This window comes from Notechis scutatus, chromosome 6 (genome assembly GCF_049901735.1).
Source record: "Notechis scutatus isolate UNSWTSFEM ecotype Mainland chromosome 6, rNotScu1.2, whole genome shotgun sequence".
In the NCBI taxonomy this organism is placed as follows: Eukaryota; Metazoa; Chordata; class Lepidosauria; order Squamata; family Elapidae; genus Notechis; species Notechis scutatus.
In genome coordinates this window covers 48,897,689-48,915,607 of record NC_142014.1, presented here as the reverse complement: position 1 = coordinate 48,915,607, position 17,919 = coordinate 48,897,689, and the positions used below count along the sequence as shown (strand labels likewise).

The 17,919-nt window shown below is 40.7% G+C and overlaps 3 protein-coding genes and 1 long non-coding RNA gene across 8 annotated transcripts in view; 2 read left to right on the top strand and 2 right to left on the bottom strand.

Annotated features, from left to right (window-relative positions):
- Positions 1-2,862, top strand: part of AGBL3 (AGBL carboxypeptidase 3) — a 39,178-nt gene extending 36,316 nt beyond the window's left edge. Inside the window, exons 21-22 of the mRNA XM_087968187.1 lie at positions 1,216-1,465; positions 1,990-2,862. Of these exons, the coding sequence (XP_087824313.1) occupies positions 1,216-1,465; positions 1,990-2,221 (482 nt within the window). The 3' untranslated portion in view covers positions 2,222-2,862. The remainder of the gene's footprint in view (positions 1-1,215; positions 1,466-1,989) is intronic.
- Positions 2,292-5,526, bottom strand: LOC148130210 (uncharacterized). Its single transcript, XR_015750101.1, has 3 exons — positions 5,434-5,526; positions 4,321-4,408; positions 2,292-2,393 (listed from the first exon to the last, which is right to left on the bottom strand). It is a non-coding gene; the product is annotated as an uncharacterized LOC148130210 (long non-coding RNA).
- Positions 5,527-7,208: 1,682 nt separating this feature from the next.
- On the top strand, positions 7,209-9,954 carry TMEM140 (transmembrane protein 140). Of its 2 annotated transcripts, none has more exons than XM_026694404.2 (2): positions 7,209-7,347; positions 9,198-9,954. In XM_026694404.2, the coding sequence occupies exon 2, from the start codon at positions 9,213-9,215 to the stop codon at positions 9,813-9,815; it is 603 nt and encodes a 200-aa protein (XP_026550189.1). In that variant the 5' UTR covers positions 7,209-7,347; positions 9,198-9,212; the 3' UTR covers positions 9,816-9,954. The 2 variants fall into 2 exon arrangements, with proteins under 2 accessions (XP_026550189.1, XP_026550197.1); XM_026694412.2 differs by having other exon boundaries at positions 7,238-7,351.
- A 2,931-nt stretch (positions 9,955-12,885) lies between these two features.
- On the bottom strand, positions 12,886-17,904 carry CYREN (cell cycle regulator of NHEJ). 4 transcript variants are annotated; one of them, XM_026694429.2, is made up of 5 exons: positions 17,697-17,904; positions 17,076-17,213; positions 16,345-16,468; positions 14,262-14,328; positions 12,886-13,921 (listed from the first exon to the last, which is right to left on the bottom strand). In XM_026694429.2, exons 3-5 carry the CDS (start codon positions 16,464-16,466, stop codon positions 13,715-13,717), a joined length of 396 nt encoding a protein of 131 aa, XP_026550214.1. In that variant the 5' UTR covers positions 16,467-16,468; positions 17,076-17,213; positions 17,697-17,904; the 3' UTR covers positions 12,886-13,714. The 4 variants fall into 4 exon arrangements, with proteins under 4 accessions (XP_026550214.1, XP_026550221.1, XP_026550226.1 ...); XM_026694436.2 differs by having other exon boundaries at positions 17,760-17,904; XM_026694441.2 differs by having other exon boundaries at positions 17,769-17,899.
- Positions 17,905-17,919: the final 15 nt, after the last annotated feature.

Sequence of the window (17,919 nt, the reverse complement as noted above, 5' to 3'; positions counted from 1 at the left end):
AGTTGGGGGCATCATACTTAGTCCCCAAAATGTGTGTATTAGGATCCACTAACAACCTGGCCCTAATGCCTGAAGGAAAAGCCAGGTTTTCACAGCCTTCTGGAAGGCTGGGACCACGTAGATCTCGAGGAGGATTTTTCATAGAACAGGTATCAATCGCTACACAGAAGGCATGTCTTGGGTTCCAGAATATAGTTTCAAATAAGGAGCCTGAAGCACACAGCACTATTGGATGTGGTGGGGTGGACAAAAACTACTGGAGACATGTGAACGTCAATTAAGATGTCCCTATAGGGCTTTAAAGGTATAACCAGCACTTTGAATTGCACTTGGAAGTCTACTGGAAACCAGTGTGGGTCATGCAACAGTTGTGTCACAGTGTTGAACCTAATGCATCGAGTACTGGCCACTGCTGCATTCCGGACCATTTGAAACTTCCAAATGCTTTTCAAGGGCTACCCCTTGCAGAACATGTTGAAATCCAAATGGGAAGTGACTAAGGCATGAATGACTTACATGCAGAGCTTTCTAATCTAGGAACAGATGAAACTTACATATATGATGGATTTGTTGAAAGATCAAGGTCACATATTGCCCATCAATTCTCTCTGGGGGAGTGATATCCCAACCAGAGTTATGAATTGAAAAGCTTTGTGAGAGCTAATATTCTAAAACTTCGAAAGAATTAAAAATTAAGCTGGGACAAAATTACAGTTGGCTGAAATCCTTGTGCTGAAGACTAAACATGGAAGAAGAAGAAATCCCTCACAATGACATGTCACTTCCATATTACTGCCAGATAAACTTCCTTCCTTCCTTTCTGTCCCTCTCTCTCAAACATGCACATATTCTCTGCAGAGCTCAGAATCCTTTTCATAAGAGAAGATGATTTGGGAAAAATTTTAAAATATCAGGGAAATTTTTAAAATATCAGATCATAAATGAACATAATGATTTATGACACAAAGGCCAACTTGAAATACATTTTTCCTAATTGAATATAATATGATATACGCTCACATGACTCCAAGATCTGAAAGAAGGATACTGCAGGATGGGAGGATTATTTTTCTTCTGTAGGATAGGCTAATGTAAATTTATTAATACATCACAGGGGAAAAAATCATGTAAAAGGGGTTAGGACTAAATTGTTGAATTGTATATTTAATTGATCTTTGGAAAGATTGTCTCAAATTTACTTGTTTTTGATCACAGGTTTCCCCGAGACACAAAACAGTAATGTACCTGGAAGCAAAGATAAAGTAAAGGAATTGTCACCAGCAAGGAATGCTAAAACTGACAGAATTGGTAGAGGGAACTGTGAAGAAGGTCTTAAACTGAACAGGTCTTTTATTAATCAAGATTTACTACTCTCCCTTCCTTTGATGTCTGAGGGAAAATACAGTCAACCCACCGAAAAATATTTGAGGAGTGAACGACATCTAAAATCCTTGGGCCGACACCGGTAAGTAAAATGTAGTATCTATTCTATTCAGCCTGACGTTTAATGCTTCCATCCAAAGTTGTTTAGTGATTCCTGTTTTTAATGAGAAAATCAAGTTTCTGTAACAATGAGCAGAAATAGATTAAAACAGAAGATTCAGCAAAACAGTACAATTCCAGATCAAGAAATACTTCACTGAAGTAAATTTCAATTAAATTATATTGCAAATAATATAAAGAAGCATTCTGAATTCACTGAATAAAGAATGTGGCCACAGCAAGTCAGGAAGAAAAAATATACGTATATACTTATATGTAATATACGTATTTAGCTTTATTTATAAAATTTTGTACTTTTTCAAAATAAGAAGCTTCCAGTCATCTATGTTTTACATCCGGATTCACTGATTCTAAAAACAAACACGGTCTCTGTTGTGGTGGACAGCCTGGATTATCAACAAGTATGTTATGAATCATATATACAACTTGCAAAATAATTTTAAGGTATTGCTCTTTAAAATTACTTTGTTTTCCTTATTTGTGCAGACCACGCCTGGCTACTTTACTGACTACAAAAGGGCCCAACAAAACAATTTTAGTGAAACATTCTGAAGACAATGAACCGTCCAGGTCTCTACTACAAAGCAGGCCAAAAATGCCATCAAGAAACCTGCTTTGCCAGAGTGCAAGTAAATTTTTTCCTAAGAGATGTAAAAGTGACAGACCTTCAGTGCAAGATCTTCCAAATACAACTGAGAGGATTTCTTTTCATGCGTAACACGAGGTGCAGTTTCTTTTGTACCGTTTCGGACTACCCAGGAGTGATATCATCTGAGCAGACTGCTTTACCTCTTTAGACGCCATACTGGGAAGATGTTGCCTGCAGAGCAGTTGCACTTTCACAAGATTGGAATATTGGATACAAACTAGAACATCTGGGAGAGAGGTGGCTGTGAATACTATAAAGAAAACTAAAATATGATCTGATTTATTTATTTTTATTGTTAGCCAATTGCACATGGAAGCAAGTTGAATCATTTCATTTCTAAATATAATATTTCAAGAAAATGATCTGGAAAAAATGAGATGGGAATTGGGTTTCTCAATGCCAAATCATATTAAACAGGGGTAGGATTTTCATTCCATAATAAAGTGTTGAATCTAAGAGAAAAAAAAACTATAAACTTAAATGGTTTCTCTTTGGGGTTTGTCTTAAGAATGCAATAGAGGAAATAAGGTTACTTTTCCAATTTGGGGCTGCAGTAATTAACTCCATGTTTCTTATGAAGAGGTAAAATATACATCGCTGTATATAAATGTCTTGGACATTCCTTATAATTAATTATTCCTAGTTTCCAATGAACTTCATCTTAATTATACTTACAAATAATTATAATTACAAATAACTACCATGTGACCAATTTTATATTGAAAGACACCAGTTTTTGCTGATCCGTGGTAAATTCCAAGTATCAATAATTATATGTATCTGCCAGCTGATGGATCCAGTGAACTGAAATCCCATCCATGAAAACTTATGTTCTAATACGTATAGTATTATACATTTTTAATTTTTGTCACTTGGTAAGGCAATGATGATGATAATGCTATCCATTCAGTCCAGTCAGACTCTTGATGATTCTATGGGCCAGGTCTCTGCACATCTTCCAATCTTGCACTATTTTCTTGAGTTGTTCTGTTTTGCCTGTGTCATGTTTGATGGTATCCAACCACTGTGTTATTTGGCAACTTCAGAGGTGGTATTCAGCTGGTTTGGACTGATTCGGGTGAACCAGTATCAGAAATTTTGAGTAGTTTGGAGAATCAGCAAATACCACCTCTGACTGGCCTCTCCCAACTGCCCCACCTTTACCTTTTCCAGTTCTAAATTCCCTTGTTTTTTAGCTTAGCCGATTTGCATGGCAGAGCGGATTACCATGTCTTAGCTGAGCTACAAAACAGCTCACCTCACCAGCACTGATACCGAGGAAGGTCTTTGTTGCGCTGCGTGAAGCACTCTCTCACAGATGTAATCGCACTACTGGCTGGCCCTGCCCACTTCACCCTGCCTCACCTGGGTCGGGGAAACACGCCATTCCCCTGCTCTGGTCTTGCCTCAGGCCTCCACCCGTATGCCACCACCCTCTTTTAGCTTCAAATCATGGGCCATAAAAATTTATTCGGCCTGCTGCCTGCCACAATAGGCCGAAGGGCTGCGGGGGGAGGGGGGGCACAGGAGGGCCAAAGCGGTTTGGAAATGGACTGGATGGTTCTTCTTACCTGTAACAAGTCCTATCCAGAAAGCGCTGCAATGGAGTCCTTGCAGCCATTTCTTCCATCCCCTCGCCTCGATTACTCACGGAGATGCTCCATGTGCTCTCCGGGTCGGCAGCTGCTTCTCTCCGCTGCTGCTGTTGCTGGGAGAGCATCTTGTGCAATTTAGCAACTGTGAGCTGCTATCCATCCAGAAAGCGCTGTGGCTGAAACAGCATTCAACATGGCTGCTGCTTCTCTGTGCCGCAGTGTTTTCCAGGTGGGACTTAGAGGAAAGCAGCGGCTCACAGCTGCTAAATTGTACAAGATGCTCTCCCAGCAGTGTGGAGAGAAGCAGCCACTGTCCTGGAGAGCAGAGATGGAGGGGAGCAGGCCCCAAAAGGTGGCTCGGTCGAGCCTTGCTGTATGGTGGAAGCTGCACATGTGCACGGAAGCTGCCTGCGCATGCATGTGCATGCGCTCACATTTTTGATGAAATGGTGGTGGGATTATTTGAAACCCACCACTGGGCGACTTGGTTTTCTTTTACTGCTAAATCTTCCAAACGTAATGCTATCATCAACGAATAGTATACATGTTAAAGCATTATTTTTGCAGAATTACCTGGAATTAGAAATAAATGGAAATTCCAGTCAGCATTTGAGTACACTTCTGTTATCCAAGCAAGAGCTTTTGAATAGCCAAGATCCTCCTAAAATAGGGGCAGGTGATTAATTTCTCTAAGGGGCTACATGGGAACATGGAACTGTGGTGAATTGCCACCCTGTCCCCTGGCACCGCTCCCCCAATGGTGCAGGTCAGACAAGAACAGCCAAAGGGCCAAATATGGGCTGCAGCCAAAAAATGCCCGGATCTGTTCCAGACTGTTCATGCACTACTAACTTTAGTTCAACTATGGATTTTGGAATTTTTAATGAAAACGATATGACTATTACTGCAGTTAGCCCATTTTATTCTTTCCTAGGATCCCTAACTATTTGTTAATTAATTTCTCTAAGGGGCTACATGGGAACATGGAACTGTGGTGAATTGCCACCCGTCCCTGGCACCGCTCCCCCAATGGTGCAGGTCAGACAAGAACAGCCAAAGGGCCAAATATGGGCTGCAGCCAAAAATGCCGGATCTGTTCCAGACTGTTCATGCACTACTAACTTTAGTTCAACTATGGATTTTGGAATTTTTAATGAAAACGATATGACTATTACTGCAGTTAGCCCATTTTATTCTTTCACTAGGATCCCTAACTATTTGTTAATTTTCAATTGAATTCCTCCTCTGTTCCCATTGGAGCATTAGTGATTTTTTTCTTTTTTTTAAAATATACCTCTACATTACTATAAAAAGAGAGAGAAGAAAAAAATAACCAATAAAAGATACTTGAATGAGGAGGAGCAGTTAAGGTAGTCAATATTTGAAACCATTCATCACTTATGTGCTGCTGGAGTGGATCAACCGATTAGGCCTATAGACTAAAAGAGATGAATTAAAAATGCAAAAATTTGAAAAATCAGTAAAAAGTTGAAGTATTTTTGTCTGAGCAGGATGCTGTTTCAGATTTTTTAGATAGACAGGAGGGAAAATCAAAATGAAATGTGTCCCATTTCCATTTCAGTACCACACGAAACAGCAAAATGAACTTGCTCATATTCAGATATAAGAGTATAAAGAACACCAAGATTTCATCTTAGCAGGTGCTTCTATGCTGGGTAAACATACCTGTAACAAGAAAGGAGTCCTTGCTTACTGACCACTTATTCAGAGACTGTTCATAGTTACCCACAGTGCTGAAAAAGATTTATGACCAGTTGTATCCGTGGCCACATGATCACCATTTGCAATCTTCACAGCAGACTTTGGAAAAACAAAATCTGGAGAAGCCAGCAAGAAAATACAAGCTGCAGTCCAGTGACATGCTTAACAACTGCAGCTGGAACTGATATCCTATGTTGGCATAATCGCATGATGTTTCACTCTATGCTTGTGTCTCTTAGCCAAGCAGTTGCCAGATCCAGTTGTAAATGAGGACTAGCTGTACACATAAATTAAGGCTGTGTGAATAGATCACTTTTAGATTTTAGTAAGCTTTTTCAGATCTTATGTGAAAGAATCCTAACAATAAGACAGCAATGAAATTATATATGGCTATTCCTGATAAAAGCATTAAAAAAATCTGTTTGTTCTAGTTGGGCTACTTAGAAGAAAAATCAAGCAACAAAATCCCAACCCTACAGAACCAAAAAAACAGGAAGGAAGCCTACAATTGGCAGTTATAATAATAACTGCCTAGAAACTATGTACCTTATGCATTTTGTGCCTTGCATCACATTTCTGTATACGTGCACGAAGGCACAACACTATTTGTTAAGTGTTTCTGTTCTCTTGCTATTGGTGTGTGCAGGTGTTTCTTCTGCTTCTAAGAGGAAATATTTTAAGAACCTAAATTCTAGACCTAGAAAATCTAGAACTACGCCGCCTTCAGTCCGATCTAAATATAGTATATAAAATCATACATTGCAATGTCCTACCTGTCAATGAAGACTTCAGCTTCAACCATAACAACACAAGAGCACACAATAGATACAAACTCAAGGTAAACGGCACCAAACTTGATTGCAGGAAATATGACTTCAGCAACAGAGTGGTCAATGTTTGGAATACTCTACCTGACTCTGTGGTTTCTTCCCCAAACCCCAAAAACTTTAACTTTAAGACTGTCTACTATTGACTTTCCTAAGAGGTCTGTAGGGGGCGTGCATAAGCGCACCAACGTGTCTACCGTCCATTGTTATGTATTCATAACTATGTTTATACTTATACCTGTTATCTTATAATCGCTTGACAAAAATAAATAAAAAAGAAAAACTGCGATGTTGGGACCGATTGAGCTCCGCCTCCCAATCGCTACCATTTCTCTCCTGGAAACAACGTCACCCGGGGAATACTCGAGTGCCTGGTTTAGCTGGGCCGTTTTAAAAAGATCGTGTTTCTCGATTTCAACAACTTTTAAGATGCGTCAACTTCATACGGGCTGGGGAATGTTGGGAGTTGAAGCTCGCCCGTCGTAAAATCGCCGAGGTCGAGAAGCATCGGCTTGCCCTACGACGAAGACTTTCTGCTGTCCTCTCTGGTTGTTTACAGAAACGCTTATTACAGGCCAGCTCTGAAATTTGGAGTCGTTGGCCCTTTTGTGTTTTGTGAAAGGCAGGAAGGAGGAAACAAAAACGCCTAAAACAACCTGGCGTTTCTGCTTTATCACCAAGCTTTCGCGCTTAGAGCTGATATATTTATCACAATTACAGTAGTCATAATTCTATGAGTCTTACAGAGGCGTGCCTAAACTGTGACAGGCATATTTAAAAAGCATAAACACAAGAAAATGTCAAGAAGTACAGTCTGAAAGATGACGCAGGAAAACAGCCACGGGACACCAGATTTATCACCAGTCCCTAGTAGGAAAGCACCCGACTGCTGAGAAAACGACAAAAACGAAACCGAAAGGGAAATCTGCTGAGGTTACCACGTGATCCCAGAAATAAAAACAGATCAAGCCGTATACAAGACTGAAATTAAGACTGAGCGTTAAGGAGGATCTCTTCCAGCAGTGGGACTTTAATTCCTTTGGATTTGCCGGCAAGTAATAACCTTTTTAAAATTATTACTACTCCTGGCTACTTTAATTGTTCACGAGGTGTAGGGCCATTGTAATACGGAACTAGAGATAGGCAAGATCACACTTTTAATTCTTCTCGGTTATTTTGCAATGGTCTTGAAATATTTGGCAGCCCCTGCCTCCGACGGCTCCCGACTGGGTCAAGAGAACGGAAGCCCTGTGGGTTTTCTAATTGAATCGGCTTCAACGGCGGGCAGCCCAAACGAAAACCGTCTAGGCTCCCCTTTCCCTTTCTTCTCGTACTAAGTCAGATCTCGAACGAAGTCTTTAATCCAGCCTTCCGCATCCTAATGCTCCGCGGATGGATTGGATTGCGTGTTGCCTGCGATTTTGGATCTGTTCATCATAGATTTGTTCATCATAGTAGATTTGTTTCTCTTTTTGTGCACATGACAGTTGCAGTTTTAATGCAGACTTAGTTCACCCTCAAATCACCCTAAAGCAGGGTGGTGATTTTCTTTCTCCCTCACACAACCCCCCCAAGGCAGCCCCATTCCTAGCCTGCTTTGAGTTCAGTTCTCAGGCTGCACGCAGGGAAAGCAGCAGAAGCCTTTCTTTCTCTCCCCCAAACTCCGCTAGAAATGAGTCTTTGCAGCCTCTTGGAGCAGGATGCCTTGCCAGGGTCCCAAAGACTCATTTCTGGCAGTTTGGGGGTAGACGGACAGACTTTTGCTGCTTTTCTTGCGAGCAACCAAAAGCAGAAAAGAAGCAACCAGGTGGCCAGGCAAGTTTCCCCCCTGCCCCCTTTCCCGCCTCCCCTCACTACTTCGTGTTGTTCCTGATGCAAGCCTTGTGTTCCCGGGCACAGCCTTGTGTTCCCCCGCAGCCTGGAATAATTGCTTTGGGGGGTGTTTTGGGGTGGCATTCCTAGCCTGCTTTGAGCTCTGCTCTTAGAGGGACGGGGGAGGGAGATCGATCTAACCTGGGGGCTGGTGGTTTTCTTTCTCTCTCCCCCTCACACACCCTCACCCCCATTCCTAGCCTGCTTTGAGTTTCAATCTCAGGCTGCACGCAAGGAAAGCAGCAAAAGTTTTTCTTTCTATCCCCCAAACTCTGCCGGAAATGAGTCTTTGGGACCCTGCAAGGCATCCTGCTCCAAGAGGCTGCAAAGACTCATTTTGGGCAGAGTTTGGGGGATAGAACTACTATAGACTATGACGGTTAAAATTCAAAATAAGAATCTGAGTAGCACCAGCTTGTGTTATTCCTAACACCAGATTATGAAATATGAGAGGGAATAACTATTTGTTTCTTCTTAACATGCCTAAGTTTATAACTTATTTTTAACCTTTCCTTCCCTTTAAAAAATATCTCCAACAGTATAATATTTCTTAACAGTTTGGGAAAAGGAAAAAAAAAGACTCCAACATTACATTTGGAATCTTTTGTTAACATAGTATAGGAGCTAGACTTGGTCTTTGAAAGCTCTGCTGGAAGCATGTACAAGCAAATTAAAAACATTCCAATTTTTTCCATTTCTACAGCATGAAATTTTTTTATTATTTACAAATTACAATTTGTAAAAACTTTTGGAAGTTTCAGTGGCTGCACCAAACCTTTCCAGGAGTGTGAATGATCTTGTGTATGATGTATATTTACTAACTATAGATTGTAAACCATCACATATGGCTTGATATTATATGAACCAGGCAAATTGCAATTTATTAAAAACACTGTTGATAATAGAAACATGATTTGAATCACATTGTTATAACATTGTATAAAACTGGTCCCTAAGACAGTTAGGAAGTATGTGACAAAGCGGAGACATAGTCCCTAGAAGCCAACCTGTTTTACTTTCTTCTGTTAGGTATTCAGGTGAAAAATGCAGCTGAAGTTCCCAAAAAACATTGTTGAATTCGTTAAAGGGTTAAGAGAGACAACCTACGGTTCCTGCCTCTGGTACCTGAGTAATTTCTCCCTTGCCATTGGTTATAATGCTTTGCTATTATATGCCCTTGTCTGGGAAGCTGGGAATATCGTCAATCTTCCCACCAAAAGAATTGGCTTCTACAATTTCTGTTTGTGGAATCAGAAAGCAGAACTGGATTGCCTCATGATCAAAGAAATAGAGAAGCTGGGAATTAGCAACGTTGCACTGGTGCTATCAAGACTGTGTGTATACATCAGCCCCGTTTTGTGTCTCTTCAGTGCCAGCACAATCGTGCAGCAGGCCTTTTCCTCCAAAGACAGAGATGGGTGGAAACTGGCTCAAATTCTTCTGTCTGTTACCAATGTGAGTTTGCCTGTTGGTCTCATTTTGTTTATTTTTTCCACTCAGAAATGGATTCAAGTCTCTGAACTCAGTGAGGGTTTTGCAGCCCTAGTTGGAGCTTACATTTTACTTCTCCTCCATCTGCTCATAATTAGCCTCTACCTTGCAAAGTACAAAAACACTCTTCATAAGAGACCTTTGACTGCAGCCTAGAGCCTTCCATGAGTTTTTGTTCAATTGACACACTGAACTGCAAAATAGACTACAAGAATTTGTCATGCAACACCATCCTCTATTTACGGTTCAGTGAATTTTGAACCCAGAAAATTGAGTTCAATAAATCTTAGTTGGATATGGATAACTTGTTTGACAAATGTGTGGCAGCACCTGAATGTAACACACACTATATGAGTGGCAGAACCAGTGCAAAGACACCTTCCAAGGCTGAATAAATTCAGAGAAATGCTTTCCAATGTATGTGAACTGGAAGGGAGGTAACACTCTTACCACTATACTTAATGCATAGCTTCCCCTATTTCAAAGGCTGGAAGATCAACTAAAGCTGTTTCAAGAGGAAACACATTCGATTTAAGAATTGTGCTAAGTTTGGGGAAAGGATTAAGGTAAAAAGGAGTAAAGTATTGAAGCACCATAAAATCCTCCCACAAAAGGTTTTAGTCACTTCTATTTTTGGAGCACAGCCCTTGCAATAGAAAGCATGGTATGGCCTGTAAACTGAGAGAGGGAGAAAGAGAAAGAGAATTTCCATTGCTGAAAAGGATTATTTTAATCCTAGAACATAACAGAAGGCTTATTCAGTCTTCACACGTATTATAGGTATATCTCTTACTATTTGGTTATTGTGCAAATAAAACAGTAAGATTATCTACATACCAGTATATTGCCGTTAACCTTTAAATGGGAAGTTTTTCTTTCCCCAGAGTTCTAATTGTATGTGAACAACGTTATGAGCTTTTAATTAAAACTGAATTATTTGTATGTTTATATTAATATATGGTAAGTCCATCTTTCTGTCAACCAAATTTCTGATGGAAACAAAGTTATTTGTAAAGTAAATAAAACAATCTTAATTATTAATGGATGTGTCAGACTTGCATTTGTAAATATCAATAGCATTTATTCACTTTACACTGCACAAAAAAATAAAACATAAAAATAAGACATCTAGATCTGAATGAATGAAATATTCTTATTAAATACTTTGTTCATTACATAGTTGAATGTGCTGACAACAAAATCACACAAAAATTATCAATGGAAATCAAATTTAGCAACCCATGGAGGTCTGGATTTGGAGTTACACTCAAAATTAAAGTGGAAAAAAACACTACAGGCTGATCCAACTTTGATGTAATGTCCTTAAAACAAGTCAAAATGAGGCTCAGTAGTGTGTGTGGCCTCCACGTGCCTGTATGACCTCCCTACAACGCCTGGGCATGCTCCTGATGAGGTGGTGGATGGTCTCCTGAGGGATCTCCTCCCACACCTCGACTAAAGCATCCCCCAACACCTGGACAATCTGTGGTGCAACGTGGCATTGGTAGATGGAGTGAGACATGATGTCCCAGATGTGCTCAATTGGATTCAGGTCTGGGGAACGGGCGGGCCAGTCCATAGCATCAATGCCTTTGTCTTGCAGGAACTGCTGACACATTCTAGCCATGTGAGGTCTAGCATTGTCTTGCATTAGGAGGAACCCAGGGCCAACCGCACCAGCATATGGCCTCACAAGGGGTCTGAGGATCTCATCTCGGTACCTAATGGCAGTCAGGCTACCTCTGGCAAGCACATGGAGGGCTGTGCGGCCCCCTAAAGAAATGCCACCCCACACCATTACTGACCCACTGCCAAACCGGTCATGCTGGAGGATGTTGCAGGCAGAACATTTTCCACGGCGTCTCCAGACTGTCATGTCTGTCACATGTGCTCTGTGTGAACCTGTTTTCATCTGTGAAGAGCACAGGGCGCCAGTGGTGAATTTGCCAATCTTGGTGTTCTCTGGCAAATGCCAAACATCCTGCACGGTGTTGGGCTGTAAGCACAACCCCCACCTGTGGACGTTGGGCCCTCATACCACCCTCATGGAGTCTGTTTCTGACCATTTGAGCAGCCACATGCACATTTGTGGCCCGCTGGAGGTCATTTTGCAGGGCTCTGGCAGTGCTCCTCCTGTCCCTCCTTGTACAAAGGCGGAGGTAACGGTCCTGATGCTAGGTTGTTGCCCTCCTACGGTCTCCTCGTCTCCTGATGTACTGGCCTGTCTCCTGGTACTGCCTCCATGCTCTGGACACTACGCTGACAGACACAGCAAACCTTCTTGCCACAGCTCGCATTAATGTGCCATCCTGGATGAGCTGCACTACCTGAGACACTTGTGTGGGTTGTAGACTCCGTCTCATGCTACCACTAGAGTGAAAGCACCGCCAGCATTCAAAAGTGACCAAACCATCAGCCAGAAAGCACAGGAACTGAGAAGTGGTCTGTGGTCACCACCTGCAGAACCACTCCTTTATTGGGGATGTCTTGCTAACTGCTTATACTTTCTACCTGTTGTCTATTCCATTTGCACAACAGCATGTGAAATTGATTGTCAATCAGTGTTGCTACCCAAGTGGACAGTTTGATTTCACAGAAGTTTGATTGACTTGGAGTTACATTGTGTTGTTTAAGTGTTCCCTTTATTTTTTGAGCAGTGTATATTGCTGCCTATTTACCCATGGTGACTCAAGGCGGTTTACAGAATATAAAACCATATTTACAAACAATAAAAACTAACAAAAAGAATCAAATAAATTAATGTAGTACAATATAACAAGATCGTTCTCCAACTCCCACCCCCTGCCCTGGTAACAGCAGATCACACGAGCCATTTAATGGGCTCCATTTAGACTTATATACCACTTCACAGCCCTCTCTAAGCAGTTTACAGAATCAGCATATTCCTCTGAGTCCTCATTTTACCAACCTTGGAAGGAAGGCTGGGTCAATCTTGAGCCTGGTGAGATTCAAAATGCCAAATTGAAGGCAGCCAGCACTCAGCAGAAGTAGCCTGAAGTACTGCATTCTTACCACTGTGCCACCATGGCAGCATGTCAAGGAAAAAAATTTCTATATAGCATTTTTATATCTTTCCCCGTCTGACAGACATTAATACAAATGTCCCAGATCTGTGGTTTAAAGCTACCATATGAGTAATAAATGCACTGAGATAATTTCTTGGTTCTTAGTCATAACCCAGCTAATTGTCAAATGGTCTGAACATTAGTGGAGAAGAGATACCTACTTAATGAAGACAAATAATAGAACCTCATCCAAAAATGCATGTCTCTGGGGTACTTGAGTACTTTAGCAGCTTTTTTCCCTATTACCATATTATTCTTGCATTGTAAGAGTTTAATCATAAATTAAAATATAGGGAACTTTTATTTACTGATCAGCTAGTATTCAAAGTTGCGATGGTGCTAAAAAGAGGGGCACTTAAAACTGGTCTTCAGAGTTCTGGCTGCCACAATGCCTCCATAATCATATGATCACATTTCCGGTGCTTGGCAGCCACCTTGCACTTACAATGGTTGTAAGCACCCCAGGGTCACATGATCACCATTTGCAACCACCCTGCCAGCTTCCCACAAGCAGCCAATGAGGAAGCCAGCAGGGAAAGTGGTAAAAGCAAGGAAAGCTGTAAAACACTCCTACAAGTCATTTGCATTCCTGAAGCCTTTTTCTGCCAGAAATCTCATACTTTGTAGCATGTGCTCACAACACCCTGTCCTTGGCACCCAGGCCCCCTGTGCGCCTTGTGCCATCCAACAGAAGTCACCTTGACCCTGCCATACTCACATCACAGCAGCCTGTTGGCCTGTTTGCAAGTTACCTGGGACTTCCCAGTGACTTTGTTGAAAACTAAGTTGTGAGGACCTCACTTAACGACAGCAAAAGGGACTGTCAGGATTGACAAATGTATCTTTTCTTTTATGTACACTGAAAGCATTTGCACCATGACAAATTCCTTGTTTGTCCAATCACACTTGGCCAATAAAAAGAATTCTAATTCTAATTTTAAAAAGCTATGTTGCTTATAAATGTTAAAATTATGTAAAGAAAATCTCCCTGACATATTTTAAGGCATCATCATCTTCCTCCAGTTTGGTTTCCTCATTGCTACTTAAAGCAGCTGGAGGTGTGGATGGTACTGGAGGATCCTTGGCAATGTTGACAGCAGTCCTTGGGTGGTGGCCCTCTCTCAATTCCTGTTGATGCTCTTGAGAAATCACATCACCTTCTATAGCCTTGCAATTCTAAAAAGGAAGCAATCGTATTTTCTTTCATTTTGGGATCGAGACACCACGTTTCTCTGCTATCTAGATCAGAATAAGTGAGATGCACGATGCCTGGTAGAATATCTACAATCATGCCTGGTTGATAAACATATAACTAACTCTCTGAGAAGAAATGTGCTTATCAGTGAGTATGATCACCCAGTACAATTGGATGTATTCAAGCCCAATTCTTTTTTTCCATTTCTGAGGAGCAAGATATTCTGGCTAAAATTAACTGAAAAGCTGCAGCCTCCATAACTGCAGGCAATTGTATGGAAAAAAGAAGCTGCCACCTAAACAACATCTTTGCATTGCTCACCTCAGCTAAAATACAAAGAGCCATGTCGACCAATTCTGCTTCATTCATACAATACATGGTCTCAGTCCTACAAAAGAAAATCATATTGTACAGTAAGAAGGAAGACCAACCCTCCCTTCAGTAAATATCAATTTATAGACAATCAGCAGGTATCAGAAAATGCACATTAAGCCTTGTCAAATTCTCTTTTTAGCCTTATTCAGTATATCTATTTCAGTATAAAATATATATATATATATTTAGCCCCGGTGTCAGGAAAAATAGCAAAGACAACTCATATATCAATTTTTTTTTATTAGCACTACAAATAAAAGTATTAAAAGAGTGACAAAATAAAAACAGACAAAATAATATATTACAATTAGTGGTACATTGCCACGTTAGTTAGAGTCTGGCTAATTTTGCATACAGTATAATAAAAGTTGGCAACATTCAAAAAAACTACTTCATACTTAACTGATAACAGCAGTTGTAGATAAGAGAGATCAGTACTTCCCAGGTATTTTATAAAGTGAGATGTTACAAAATGAATCAGTGAGTCCTTATAGAAGATACAGTATAAGCAGGACATGAGCTATAATTTCAATGGCCCCTTGTCCACAAGGGCAACCATCTCAAATATTTTAAAGCTCTTTCCTATATCTCAAACAGCTCTTTACTGTGATCTGCCTTTATTTTTGTGGAACCTGTCTCCCACAATTTCTGTACTGTATAACAAAATTGTGGCTGTTGTTTTAAAACATTTCTTATTCTTCAAATTGCAGAGGGAAAGCTTTTTAACATTTAATCCTAATTTAACCTCAACTGAATCTAAAATATAGTTTCTCACAGCCAAACTTTCAAAATATGAGTTTAGCTCTTTGGGATGACGTATTCTGTAAACAGTAAAACCATAGAAAAGATCATTTTAATTAATCACAAATTGGTTCCATAGACTATATTGGATGTGTGTGAGTATGCAGACACATGTGTGACTATTTAAGGGTATAAAAACAGAAAGGTAAAGCTGAAATCAAAGAATATGATAGTTCTACAATCTGGAGAGAATCTATTTATGTAACCACTAAGAGTCTACACTGATTGGGATGTCTCCTAGTCCAGCAGTTGCCAACTGGTGGGCCAGTTGAGAAAATTTTGGTGGTCCGCAGAGAAATCTCACCCCCAGAGCACCCCCCCCCCCCAAGCAATTAATCCAGGTTACGCAGAAACACAAGGCTGCTCAGCCCACATGGCCCACGGGAACCCTCTCCGCCCACTCACTCCTTACCCCGCAAACTTGTCTGCTAAATTGCTATTTTTCCTTTTTCCGACCATCATCTGTTCTGCTGTGCCAGGAGATTTAGATTAGCTAGGAAGCAGGAAATGGTTGCATTTCTTGCTTTCTAGCTAAGCACAGCCGAACCTCCCTTAGGATTGAAGGTTTGCTTGCAAGCAAATTCAGTGCAGATTCACGGCAAGCAAATTTGAGAGACTGAGCTAGCCGATGGAAGATAGATAGATCACTGAATGATTCTGTGAGCAACTCAATCTGCCCACTTTGCCTGATTTTGGATAAAAGTTGCTTTTTTAATAAAAAATACAATATTTACATACATGGTGTGTTGTGAGTTAATTTTGTGAGTTTGCTTGCTAGCAAATTTTATGTGACAGACTGAGCTAGCCAATGGCAGATAGATAAGATTTCTAAATGAATCTGTCATTCTGTGAGCAACTCAATCTGCCTGCCTGCTTTGCCTGATTTTGGGTAAAAGTTGCTCTTTTTTAAATAAAAAAATCAATATTTATATAAATATTTATAATATTTACATACAAGTTATGCCCAGTCAGGCACATGATCACCAAGCCTTGCCCACAAATTAGGCCACACCCACAGAACCAGTTAGTGGTCCCTGGGATCTAAAATTATGAGTTTGGTGGTCCCTGAGGTCCAAAAAGTTGGCGACCCCTGCCCTAGTCCATCAATAGTTCTACACACACATCACACACACCCCAACCCTCCCCCTAATTTGGCCTTTGGGGTAGAAAGGGAAGTTTGGAACAACCCATTCTTCTCTGATTTTTAAGAGACAGGTAGGCAGCATACCTTGCTAAAGCTGTCTTTTTTCTTCTCTTTGACCTCATTTTTGCCCATTCTTCTGGTTCAGCTGCCTTCTTGCTCATCCATGCTGGGAGAATCCTCTTCTTTGCTGCCTCAGGGGGACTCATTTCTGTTAATTCAAAAAGGAGAAAAATTTGTGCAACTGAAAAACTTGAAATTAAACTTTGGCAATTGAATTAATGGTTCCATGTAGCCTACTATTCCTCTCTAATGTTTACACATCTCAAGCCATTTGGTGGTAACCATAGGCAATAACTGAACTAGCAGCAAATAGAGCAATTGAAACTACTTTTGGTGTGTCAATCAAAAAACACTGGCTCATTGCCATAAGTGGCCAGCTAACACTTTATTTTATAAATATATTAAAAAATAAAGAAAACTATGCAATTACACTCAGAGTTACCAGAGTTTGTGGGAAGGAATGTTAAGTATCACCCACTCCATTTGTGTTCCCATTTCAATAACTTGCAGATACAAGCACATATGTAGAAAAAATAAGATGGAGCTCAACAGTTTAAAATATTCTAAATAAAGAACAACTACTGAAGGTTTTTGTGTTGCTTCCATTTTTTCCCATTCAGCCCCTCCCCGCATCCCAAATGTTCAACCTTGGACCAAAAGATCTTCAAAAGGTTTTCTGCTTCCTTGCTTCTACACAGCAAGCTCCTGAGTTTCTTGCATTAGAAGTAGGCAATCTTTACCCTATAATTCCTTACCTGTAATAATCTGGATTTGGGGATTTATAGACACTTGTGGGACATACAATTCCTAAATTGGGCCAAATCCACCCAGTGTTGGAACCTGTCCAATAATAAGGGCCTTTCCATTATCTCCCATAGGATTATGCTGCAAGTCTAAATAGAAAGAAAACAAAAAAAATGGGAGTTCTGATGAAAACCAACATTAGATTTTTCAGGCATCAAATATTTCAGAGATTTATCGACATCACTAATCATAACAGGCAATGTTACATATTTACATTATGTACTTGGAGCCAAAATGACCAGGCACAAGAATGATAGGAAGCACCCGCCACAAAATTCTCACTAGTGCAAATGCAAAAAAGACACGAATACTGTTGTGTACTAAATTCAGTCTATATAATAAGATTCACTATATTCCATGACGCTTATTCCTAAACCAGTAGAAAAAAACAAAACGTAAAACTGAATCCAATTTTTCTTAGTTCCTCGTGCGAGAAGCTGTGCAGTTACTCTTTCAAGTATCTCAAGCTAGGATCCGTAAAATCAATAAATCCGTTTTTAAAAGAAAGACACCACCGGGCGTTTAGTCGCCCTGCGAATCAAGATGCTTCGCGTCGCTTGCCGGATGTCCACCTTGGAAAGGCTTTCCTCGAAAAGTGCTCATAGAAGAAGGGGGGGGGGGGAAACAACCCTCACCCATCACACCTCCAAACAGAAAGCAACGGCACAAACAACCAACTCAACGGTGGCAGCGGAGGGGGAGACAAGCAGCTCCGGTTCGAAAATCGGCGCCGGAAACGAGGATTTACTCCGTCACGTGAGTCGCACACCAGTCGCTTCTGAGACTTGAATTTCA

Bases quoted from the DNA above. Each gene is read 5' to 3' on its own strand.
- TMEM140 (XM_026694404.2), top strand. From the start codon at position 9,213: ATGCAGCTGAAGTTCCCAAAAAACATTGTTGAATTCGTTAAAGGGTTA.
- CYREN (XM_026694429.2), bottom strand. From the start codon at position 16,466: ATGAGTCCCCCTGAGGCAGCAAAGAAGAGGATTCTCCCAGCATGGATG. The intron at 14,329-16,344 runs GTATGCTGCCTA...TTTCTTTTGTAG, and splicing joins AAAAAGACAGCTTTAGCAAG to GACTGAGACCATGTATTGTA. The intron at 13,922-14,261 runs GTGAGCAATGCA...CTTCCTTTTTAG, and splicing joins CTCTTTGTATTTTAGCTGAG to AATTGCAAGGCTATAGAAGG.